This window comes from Artemia franciscana, unplaced genomic scaffold, assembly GCF_032884065.1.
Source record: "Artemia franciscana unplaced genomic scaffold, ASM3288406v1 Scaffold_2246, whole genome shotgun sequence".
NCBI lineage: Eukaryota > Metazoa > Arthropoda > Branchiopoda > Anostraca > Artemiidae > Artemia > Artemia franciscana.
In genome coordinates this window covers 6,648-19,075 of record NW_027063190.1, presented here as the reverse complement: position 1 = coordinate 19,075, position 12,428 = coordinate 6,648, and the positions used below count along the sequence as shown (strand labels likewise).

The 12,428-nt window shown below is 36.6% G+C and overlaps 1 protein-coding gene across 1 annotated transcript; it reads right to left on the bottom strand.

Annotated features, from left to right (window-relative positions):
- Nucleotides 1-244: 244 nt before the first annotated feature.
- Nucleotides 245-11,512, bottom strand: LOC136042866 (lysine--tRNA ligase-like). Its single transcript, XM_065727797.1, has 3 exons — nucleotides 11,275-11,512; nucleotides 4,684-4,827; nucleotides 245-384 (listed from the first exon to the last, which is right to left on the bottom strand). Exons 1-3 carry the CDS (start codon nucleotides 11,419-11,421, stop codon nucleotides 307-309), a joined length of 369 nt encoding a protein of 122 aa, XP_065583869.1. The 5' UTR covers nucleotides 11,422-11,512; the 3' UTR covers nucleotides 245-306.
- Nucleotides 11,513-12,428: the final 916 nt, after the last annotated feature.

Here is a 12,428-nt window from a genome sequence, read left to right as displayed (position 1 = left end):
ATAGATGGAGGGCCCGGGGACAGCTTCCATGATTTATTATTAACAAATTTTATTCGGGGGGGGGGATATCGAACCCTTGAGGACGAGAGGTCAGCTTTCACGAGTTTTGGAATAAAAAATCGTTAATATTTTTTGGAGTGGGGGAAAGGGGGAAGTTCGTAAATCACAAGTAAAAAAATTCAAAAAATTTAATAGCTTGAATTTTTAAATACACCTGTTTTTTTTAAAAAAAAAGGTAAATATGTAGATATCAGCTCTTTATTCCTGTGACAATAAGCAAAACATTAGGAGTTGAGATTTTTTTTCCTACAGTTGGCCGTTCTCTTGAGCATGTTCCTTTGGTTTATTATCTTCGGGCTTCATTGCAGGGAAAAACAGCACTTCCTGAAAATAAAAGAAAAAATTATATTCCAAATAAACATCCAACATATACCAGAAAATTCAATGAGCATATCTGTTGTCTTGAAAACAAACAACATTAACAATGTTATTACTATTTTTGAAGCTGATGCAGCCAGTCGAGCATATAGCCACCTGAGAGCGAAATTTCTCTATTCAGGCTCCCAGGGTAAATCAAACCTTGTTCTGAGGGCTGTGGCGGGGGAGGGTGTTAGTTGCCCTCAAATCACTTTCGACTATTAAAAAGGCCACTGACCTTTTCAATTTCCATTAGAATGAGGTGTTTTCGAAGTTTCTATGACAACAAATGGCCATCTCAAAATTTTTATGATACATTTCGGGAAAATACGAGCTGTGGTGGGAAGTATCCACCCTCCGATCACTCTGAGTTTTAAAAAGGGCACTACATCTTCTGATTGCGAGTTCAATGAGCCCCCTCCAAAGTTTATACGATCTATATATATATATATATATATATATATATATATATATATATATATATATATATATATATATATATATATATATATATATATATATATATATATATATATATATATATATATATATATATATATATATATATATATATATATATATATAGAAGATATATATATATATATATATATATATATATATATATATATATATATATATATATATATATATATATATATATATATATATATATATATATATATATATATATATATATATATATATATATATATATATATATATATATATATATGCCTTATATGCCCCCAGGGCATAACTTACAACTCTTGCTCTGATGGCTATGGGGGAAGGGTTGCCAGCCTCAGACCTAACTTTCGACCCTTCAATTACGTCGAATAAACGGCTATATCAAAATTTTTATTTGATGTATTTGGAGAAATGGTCGAGGTGGGACGGGGGTTAGTTGCCCTCCAATCACTTTCGACTATTAAAAGAGCACACCCCTTTAATTTCCGATCGATTAGGCCCTTTTCGAAGTTTCTACGACAACAAATGACCATCTCAAAATTAAAATTAGATACATTTAGAGAAAATACGAGGAGTGTGGGGGGAGGGGGAATTATTCACCCTCCGATCACTCTGGATCTTAAAAGCAGCACTAGAACTTCTGATCATGAAAAACAAAGAACAGGAATAAAAAATGAAAAAACAAATAGGTGAAAAAACGAGGATTTTATCAGCCAGTAGCTAAATATGAAAAACAAGCAAATATTTCGACAAGGACCTCCGCCAAGTCGTCCTCAGTGCTCAAAGAAAACAAAGAAAAAAAAACAACAGCAAAATTTAACCTTTAGTTTGTTCTGAAGGGTCGAAAGTTAGGTCTGAGGCTGGCAACCCTTCCCCCATAGCCATCAGAGCAAGAGTTGTAAGTTATGCCCTGGGGGCATATAAGGGCATACTGACAGATACTTTGAAAATTTGAACACAAAATTTCAATGAATAAGTCCCTGAGATTGGAAAATAAAAATGACAACTTTGATTCAGCTCTGGCCCAGCATATATACGAAAATCCTGCCCATTTAGTTCTTTTTGAAGAGGCAACTTTAATATCTACTATAAATGGTCTACCGCAATCTTTTAAAGAGGCTACTGAGATAAAAAAAAACATATAAATAGAAATTTGGCTATAAATTGAGACACAGGAGATATTTCCTTAAGCCCAATTTATAATAATTTAATATTAAAAGACTCTATGAATACTTCCGCTCAGTCTAATTTAAGACAACCTGTCCGCATATCTAATGAAAACCGAAATTGTAGACGGGCGAAATCTGTTGCAAGGCAAAGGATACTTATTCAATCTAATTGGTAACTTCTCTCTCATTGATTTAAACTTGTTTTTTTGTTGGTTGAGTCAGTATCTGTCCTCCTCTCGTGTAGTTCACTTATAAAGGTTAGATTTTGCTGTTTTTTTTTTTTTTCTTTGTACGACTTGGCGGAGGTCCTTGTCGAAATATTTGCTTGTTTTTCATATTTAGCTACTGGCTGATAAAATCCTCGTTTTTTCACCTACTTGTTTTTTCATTTTTTATTCCCTTTCTTTGTTTTTCATACGTCATGCATAGCCAGTATGACCTCAGAACGTATTAACTTCTGATTACCAATCCAATGGGCCCAATCCAAAGGTTATACGATCATACTTTCTATATATACCTTGTATGCCTACAGGACATAACTTACACCCATTGCCCAGAGGCCTTTGGGGGGTTGTCAACTCTCAAAGACATAATTTCCAGACATTTCGATTACGTTGAATACAATGGATATCTAAAGATTTATTGAATGTGCTTGGGGAAATGGTGGGCGGGGGAGGGGGGTTAGTTGCCCCCCAACCACTTTCGACTATTAAAAAGAAGACAGACTCTTTCAATTTCCAATCGAATGAGCTGTTTTCGAAGTTTCTTTGACAACAAATGACCTCAAAATTTCTCTCAGATTCATTTAGGGAAAATAAGAGGTATGGGGGGGGGGGGTATTCACCCTCTGATCACTTGGAATCTTAAAAAGGGCACTAAAACTTTAGTTTACCAATCCGATGATCTTCCCTCCAAAGTTTATACGGTCATCCTTTCTATACATACCTTATATGCTCCTTGGGCATAACTTACAACCCTTGCCCTGAGGGCTGTAGGGGGGTTGTCATCCTCAAAGACATAATTTCTGGACCTTCAACTACGTTGAGCAAAATGGCCATCTCAAAATTTTGATTGGATGTTTTTAAGGAAATGATGGGCGTGGGAGGGGGGTTAATTACCCTCCAGTGACTTTTGAATATTACAAAGAGCACTAGTCGTTTCATTTTCCAATTGAATGAGCTCTTTTCGAAGTTTCTAAGCCAACAAATGGCCATGTCATGATTTCAGTCAGATACATTCCGGAAAAATAGGAGGCGTGTGTGTGTCGGGGGGGGGGGGGTATCCAGCCTCTGATCACTCTGAATCGTAGTAAGGGCAATAGACCATCTGGTTTCCAATCAAATAAGACCCCTCCGAAGTTTACACGATCACCCTTTCTGTATATATAGCTTATATAACTCCAGGGCATATCTGACCTTGCCCTGAGGGCTAGGATGGGTGTCATCCTCAAATACATAATTAATGCATAATAATAAATACATAAAATAATAACTATTAAAAGAGCCCACCCCTTTTAATTTCCGATCGAATGAGCCCTTTTCGAAGTTTCTACGACAACAAATAACCATCTCAAAATTAAAATTAGATGCATTTAGCGAAAATACGAGGAGTGGGGGGGGTATCCACCCTCCGATCACTTTGGATCTTGAAAAGAGCACTAGAACTTCTGATTACCAATCCAATGGGCACCCTCCAAAGGTTATACGATCATACTTTCTATATATACATTATATGCATAAAGGACATAACTTACACCCCTTGCCCTGAGGCCTGTGGGGGGTTGTCATCCTCAAAGACATAATTTCCAGACCTTTTGATTACACTGAATAGAATGGATATCTACAAAAAATTTATTGGATGTGCTTGGAGAAATGGAGGGCGGAGGAGGGGGGTTAGTTGCCCCCCCCCAATCACTTTCGACTATTAAAAAGAAGACCGGCTCTTTCAATTTCTAATATAATGAGCTGTTTTCGAAGTTGACAACAAATGACCATCTCAAAATTTCTCTCAGATTCATTTCGGGAAAATACGAGGTATAGTTGGGGAATGGACAATTACAGGTCCTGGCCCCCGATCAACTGCCATATTTAGGTCTGAGCCATAAGGTCAGAGACCTTATGGCAGATATACTGTCATATGTTCAAAGATCAAAACTGTAAGGGAATCCCTTAAGTGAGACATAGCACCAGGACCAGATGGTATCACAGTTCTGCTTATGAATACTTTTGCTGCTGATGTAATTGACTCTTCTCCCAATGGCGTATCAGCTACAAGTTCACTGGTCGCGCCCCATAGTTATGGCACAATGCAAAAATGGTTCCTAATCCTAAAAGAAGGCTCAAGGATGAACTTTGAGGAATACTTCCCTATTAGCTTGATGAGCCACTGAAATAGAACACTGCCTCGGCTGCTCTTTACTTTCACTTCACTATTACACCATAAAAGTTTTACATACAAAGACATTGTTTACGTTGTTAACTTTCGTTATTGACCACATTGTTTAGTTCAACTTAAGTGAATAGTTTATTTATCATAAAAAACAACCATAACCACATTTCATGCCAAAATAATAATATAATAAACATCTAGGTATTGCATGCACAAAAAAGTACAAAAGCTAGTATCTTACCTTAATATTGTTTGAATTCGTTAAGAACATGGCAACCCTGTCAATACCCAAACCCCAGCCACCAGTTGGGGGAAGGCCATATTCCAAGGCCGTACAGAAATTTTCATCTGCCATTTGCGCTTCATCGTCTCCAGCAGCTTTGTCCTAAGAAATATGCATTGGATAATTGAAAAAAATAATATATAGATGAACAAAGGCAAAATTTGAGCCATGAATATATAACTTAAAGTTCCAACTGAATAGAATATTTAATATTTTTAGATTTGAAAGCCGAAATAGCCAGACGAGAGTCTTTTCCTTATATTTGAGCCCCAAAAAAATGGGGAAATAAAATCAATGTTTATCTTTTCTTCGAATGGGAGTGGAATACTTCTTACTTTAAAAATGAGCAATATATTATACATTATAAAATATACATAGGGCTTCAACCAAAAAATTCAGAAAAAAATCTGACTTTAACGGTCGGAAAATCTGACAGAAACCTGACTAAGTAGAGAAAAACCGACTTGATACAGTACTTTATGTCAAAGAAAAAATTAAGCTCAATACTACAGAAGACATTAACCAATAGCTTCTTGCTTAGCTTCATAGGGATGTTTCGCCAAAACACCTTAAAAGTTGGCTTGCTTCATCCCTTTTCATCATCTGAATAATAACGATTCCAATTTTTGCTTCTGTTTTTCTTGCAAATTTGGTTTAATACACACAAAAAGAGACAGCTTCTAGTGATATTGCAAAAAAAAACGATTGTCAGTAATGTTTGTGAATACCCCTACTTCTTCTTTAATTTCTTAAGAAATCGCAAAAAACGAATCAGACAAAATAACAAAATAAAAGTAAAATAAAAGCAAAGGTAATAAAGCTAGTTAACAAATTAGGTCTATATGAAGGAAACAAAGAAAAACAATATTACACAAATTTCACGATCAAAAGCGCATAAATGTCTATTTGAAGTAGTCGGCTTATCTAAATAGAAAAAAAGCCGAAATTTTCTAAAAATTTCTAATATTTTTCTGATTTGTCAACATTTCAGACTTTTTGTTGAAAATCTGGCTCTGTAGCAGCCATGCATGTCTCTGAATTCAAGCTCCCTGGATAGTTAATTTGTATAATTCTTAAATTTTGAGATTAAAGTTCGTTCATTAGTTGAAAAAAAACAAAAAACAAACAAACACAATAATCATATTTTGTAAAGCTCTCATCTGCTTATGTTTAACCCGTTTGTTTGTCTTCAAAATATTTAATTGTAAATTATTAAAAAAAATTCACAAAATAACTTTGTAGAAGAAAAGTGAAGAGCTACAAAAAACCAAAGCCGAACAGGAATAAATTCAAATAATTTTTCAAGAGAAAGACTACCATAAATCATTATCCATAAATAGATGAAACTCAAAAAGGAATAGGAAATGCAATCAATAACCTATCAAAATAAATAAAATAAATAATGATAAATTACAATAAATAACCGTGTCAAACCCAAAATAAACAGAAGCCTCAAAGAGGCGTAAGGATAACACATCATGTTACTTCTTAAGGCCAGAAGGTAATTTACGCTTTACCGAACACAATCTTCATTTCGAGCTATGTATTTTATTTCAAATAACATAAAAGAAGAAAAAAAAATACAATCATTACCACGATTACTGAAAAGAACAAATAAATTTGGATTGACACTGAGAGCGTAATAAGCTTAGTATAATACTGACGTTAGCTAAAAAGGCCTGCATCTTATGTTTCGCCACAATGGTCCCCAAAAATGTTGATTCGCTCTGGCCTTCAGCCCTCACATGCTTATTGGCATGATGTCATGCTCAGGCAGAACTCACAAAAACGAAAATTCTGGAATTACTTAAAAAACTCTGGTTTCTGAACGGATCACAAATTTCAAACAAAACTAATATTTAATTAATATAATTAATTATATAATTAATATTTAATTATATAACATATATTAATTATATAATTAATAATAATTAATTATTAATTAAGAGCTGTGAACTTGAATTAATTCAGTGACCGCAGGTAATTCAGTTGTTATTTCATCGTATTTGCTATGGCTCAACTTGACCTAGATTCAGAGTGAATATATTTCTTTGGATTTTAAACCTGCATTAATTCAGTGGTTTAAACTCAGATTATTTCAGTTTTCATAAATAATTTTTGATTTCATATAATTAAGAAGCGTACTGGGAACAAGCAAAAGAGGGGAAGGAGCCTCCCGCAAGCGACGTATTGTACCCGTCGGTATTAAGTTACCCGTAAATTGCGGGGAATAGTTGAGGGGGTCCTTACACTTCCCTTGTTCTTAGGTTCCTTCATTCATTGTGAATCGTCCCTGTGAGATAATTATTCTGAATTAATTGATACTTGATCACGAGCTTGGCTCGCCCCTGCACTGATTTTCGGACTGGTTACTGCGGCCTGATTAGCAGCGAAAATTGATAAAAATAATATCGTTTGGAATGCGGTATTGAACTTTGTGTCGAGGTCAATGCTCGCTGGCATAAAACACCAGCTGATTGTAAGCCGTGCTGTGGAATTTTCCAGTAGAGATGACATTCTAAGTGCAAAAGAACCGTTGCTGTTAAAATCTGGTCTACCGGACCCCTTTCGCAAGTCTCTGAACGATGATGAAAATGTTTTGGATATAGCCAAATTCTTTGTCAAGTCAGCAAAGGAAAATCGTGCCTTGCCTACCTTCGTCATTTTTGAACCTACAGAAGTCCCGGCTTGTATGGAGGAGATAAATGCATGTATAACTACTAAAATAAACGAGATGTGTCGTCGTTTTGACGGCTTTATGGAACGTATTAAAAAAGGTGAGTTCCACGTTTCTACCCATACCAGCCGCTCTAGTGAACTTTACGCTCCGCAAAAGCTATCATACTCTGTCGTTGTAAAAAACCCTCCACCCTTGAAAACACCACTGGAACGAAAGAAATTTATCGAATCTGCATTTGGCGAAGCTCTAGACGCCACCAAAGTTGAACTAAGGCCTGGAAGGAACGGTTGGCGCATGGCTGTAGCTCACAAGGCTACGGCGGAAAAAATAGCACTAGCGATAAAAAATAAAATTCAGAATCCGATGCCAAAGTAAAAACCCCTTTGTACATAGGACTGATTAAAGGGATTCCTGAACCCCTTGACGCAGAAGCAATTCAACGTCTAGTTTCTGGATGTGAGAAAGCCGAACAATGTGGAAAATCACGTGCATTCAAACTTTATTTTCCAAGTCGTGAATCCCTTAATACTGCCACAAAACTGTCAACGAAAGTGGGCTTTGAAAGTTTTAGAATTCAAGAATTCGTCTTTCTTCCGAAACGTTGCTACAACTGCCATGAATTTGGCCACATAGCAGCCCAGTGCAAAAACGTATCGAAGTGTGCCCATTGTGCTCCAAATAACCATGGTGAAACGAAAGAAAATCCCTGCCAGAATGCGATGCGGTGCCTAAGCTGTACAAGCACCCGACACACATGCTACCACGCTAGCTGCCCATCTAACAAGTCAGCGAAGTTAATGACCTCAAACGCCCAAAATTCAAGGAGACGAAACAAGCGTTTCGTCTCCTCGAATATGAATGGTAGTCTTAGTACCAAAATTACCGTGCTTGAACAGCTTTGCCTCACCGAAGAAATTATTTGTCTCCAAGAACACTTTCTGTCTAACGACAGTAGAAATATATTAAATGCCTTACCCTCACACATGGTCTATTTTGTACCAGCAAAAAAACCTAAGAAACGATGACGCCCCTCGGGTGGACTTGCCACGCTAATAAGTGGGCATATCAACTCCGAATTGTTCGCTAGTTCCGTCCATTTCTTAGCAGTTATAGTTGGCGAGACTGTTATGATAAATGTGTACCTGCCCACCGACTACAGAGACGATTGCTCCGAAATGAAGTTTGCTCTAGCCTACAAAGAACTGGGGAAATGTATGAATAAAATTGGTGCTTTTCATCTCCATTGGATTTTATTGGGGGACTTTAATTGTGATATATCCAAAAGTGAAAGCTCGCGTTCAGCTCTTCTGCTTAGTTTGATTCCAAATGAAAGTGCTCTTGTACCGAAAGCGGGTGACTTTACGTACATTCACCCTACCGGATCAGTTTCTAACCTTGATCATGTCCTTGTGTCTAGTAGTATCTTTAGTAGCTCATTAACAGTAAATGTGCTCGGTGATTTTTTTTTTGTTTCTGACCATTTACCGCTATCGTTCCAAATCAGTGCAGCATTTTATCGAATGCGCGCAAATCGACCTTCAAAATGGACAACAATCATTGAATGGAGTAAAACAGATTTTACTCAGTATCAGTACTGGCTTGATAATCTACTTTCGAAGATAAAAATACCTTTTGACTTGCTCCAAACATCAGTACCTATTCCCACGTCTGAAATTCGTCTAAAACTAAATGTGTACTAGTCACTTATTTCGCATGCGCTACTACAAGCGGAATTGCACTTTGTCCCTCGATCCAGAGTCCGTGCTGGGTCACAAGTTAAGGGCTGGTCTGGGAACCCATCCCTTGTTGAAGCCTGCCGGAAGGCCAAATTTTGGCTAGGCATATGGATAGAATGCGGGAGACCCAAGAACGGCATAGTGAACCAAATACGGATTTCCACAAAGCACCACTTTTCCAAAGAACTGCAAAAAAATAGAGCCGCTATTCGTTCTGATTTTTCAGAAAAGATAATGAGTAATCCGACGCTTCTGTGGAAAAGTTTGACCCACAACCAGAGTGAAAGAAATGCTCCGTCAGCTCATATCTCTACTAAGGCCTGGCAACAGCATTTTTTGGAAGAGTTTTCAGAACCTGATTCCAAAGTAGAATATCCCCTTAAATGTGATCTCAATCGGATACTGTCAGAAAAGACTGTACCCACATTTATTGTTTCACTGTCTGATATTATGAATTCTGCGCAAAAAATTAAGAAATCTTTTTCGAGGGGTACAGATAATATTTGTGCTAAATACATTCTTCTTGGAAGTCCCCTATTACTTTGTCACCTTGATCTCATGTTCCAAATGGTGTTCACAACTGGAATAGTTCCAACATCGTTCTCTTCTGGTCGTCTTACTCCTGTTCCAAAAAAAAAACAAATCGCTGAAAGAGTGTTCTTCATAGCGCCCTATTACAGTTGCAACTACTTTCTGCAAGATTTTTGAAACACTCGTAATGCCAGAACTTATAGATAAATGCTACATGCCGCCATATCAGTTTGGATTCCAAAAAGGCCTAGGGTGTGCCCACGCGCTTACTGCACTATCGTCAATACTTATAGATGCTGAGAAGTCTGGTGATTTGCTCGTTCTAGGGAGTCATGATGTAAGCCATGCTTTTGACTCTCTGATTCACGCACAAATTCTCTTTGAGCTATATAAACGGGGAGTTGACACGTCTGCCATTCGTGCTTTGTATGATATGTATAACCATCTTGCTGTTGTAATCAGGCTACCTGATGGGACCATAACATGTTTCGTTATTCCAGTCCGTCGAGGCGTCAGACAGGGAGCCCTTACCTCTCCAGTTGCCTTTAATAACTGTATCCTGAATGCCCAATCCAGCGCAGTTCCTTCGTGTATTTTAAAAGGGATTGATGTGTCACTTATCGCTTATGCAGATGATATTTTTAACCCTAGTCGAACAGTACAATCGTTCGAAAGAAATTTTGCTATTTTAAGTAAAGAATATGCTAAGATTAACCTTACATTCAATAGAGAAAAATCGGACGTGGTTCTGTTCAACTGGGTTGAAACTCGAGCAGGATTTACTATTAATCTCGACGGCGCGCCAGTTTCCCCAAAATCACAAATGAAATATTTAGGGCTTCCTATCGGTGACACTCTTAAAGCAACAAGAAGGCTCTTGATCCTTCATTTCCGACGTCGAACAGTAGGTCAACGACGTCGAACTCCTGGGTCATTAAAAGATACGGCATCATAGACCCGAATGCTTCTATAAGAAAAAGCATAGACGCTTGTAATAGTAGAATTGGTCGGCACCCATGGAGAGCTAGTTTGATTCAATGAATGTTTTGCTTTTGTATGTCTTAATTGTTTTTAAGTAAGGTGAAGTGTTGAAAAGTTTTTTGTGTAGTTTTTTAGGTCATTTTCTTTTTCCTTTTTTCTTTTATTCACATTTTACTTCCGTTTTTCATGTGTATTATAATGGGTTATAAATAAATTCAATTCAATTCGTATACAAAGGAGAATATTAATAACATAATCTTCAACCATGCCAGATCCTATGAAACATGTGTTTATGTTATTAGTCTGAACATTAAAAGTACTTTTTCACACAACATGCCGTCTGTACGAAGGTTGTCAAAAGGGTGTATCAGCAATATCTTAGGAACGGTTTAGTGTGTAAAATTGAAACTTGCAGGGCTTGCTGTGTGGGATGTTGAACTAACCAAAAGACAACATTTGCATCCTAATGCTACTACTTCTAATCATACTATTAGTACCGCTACTGATACCACTATTACTAAAACTACTAACATTAAGGGTATTAATGAGGAAATCATTGAAATAGTGGATTCTAGTTGAATGATAGTTGGCGACGAGTTGATATTAAAAAAAGAAGTTTACCTTAGCCTGCTGAGCAAATCTTTCTCGTTGTACAAAAGGATCATTTAATTCTGTGTAAGCGTTACAAATTTCCTTCTTGCTAACAAAAAGCTCAAATCGCTCAGTTAAGCCTTTTTCAGATCTATGATACTTTGCTAGTGGGCTCATAACTTGGGGATGATCAATAATGAATGTTGGGTTTTTACATTCCTCTTCTAAAAAGTGACCGACGAGCTATAAGAGTTAAAAAAAGAATTAATTAGAAATTAATAGGGTAAGATAAGGCAAAATTGATTCAAGATAAATGAGGTAAGATACGGTAAAATTAATTAAAGATTAATAAGGTAAAATAAGGTAAAATTAATTTGAGATTAATAAGGTAAGATAAGGTTAAATTTATTACATATTAATAAGGTAAGATAAGGTAATAAGATTAATAGGAGGTACTGACTGCGATTTTATTCTAGCACACATGTATTCTAGCCGAGTGCGCAGTGTTGTCGCTCGACCGGCATCGTAAAGCCGTGACGGTCGACTGAAAGAGGTATTTTTCTTACTGAAACGAAGTAAAATTTGCAGTAAATTTTGATGCCTGTAATACAATACGAAAAAAAAAATGAATATGATCCCCCAGTCCATTGTTCAGACTACACGAGCTTAGCCCCTGACACGAATCACTAGAGCCCCTGATCTCATTTGTAATATAAAAAAGTAAATCGTAAAAACGGTGTACCTTCACAAGTCGTTTTCAATTCCCCACACTTTCGTTGAGCAACACTGAGAGCCTTAACTTTGAAAAAATAAATAAATTTGACAGCTTTTCTAGAATATATAGATCAGATTTAACCGCTATTACTGAAGCACATACTTAAAATTTACACATGTTAAACATTAAAAATTTGTCTCAGTTTATTAAACTCGGACCCGAAAACCATCCTCTGAGTGAGAAAGGTGGAGGAATTATATTCCTTGTCCTTAATGACTTGTGCCCTAGTGAAATCTCAATTCCGTGTCTTGCTCCCTTTGGTGAAATTATGTGGACGTGTGTTCGACATCAAGTCTTGCCGCGTCCTTTCAATTTAATTATCCTGTTTCGCTTTTATTACTCCCCTAGTCAGAGATCCGGTGACAAAATAAATTTTATCGAAAAATTACATGCAAGTGTTAACATTGTA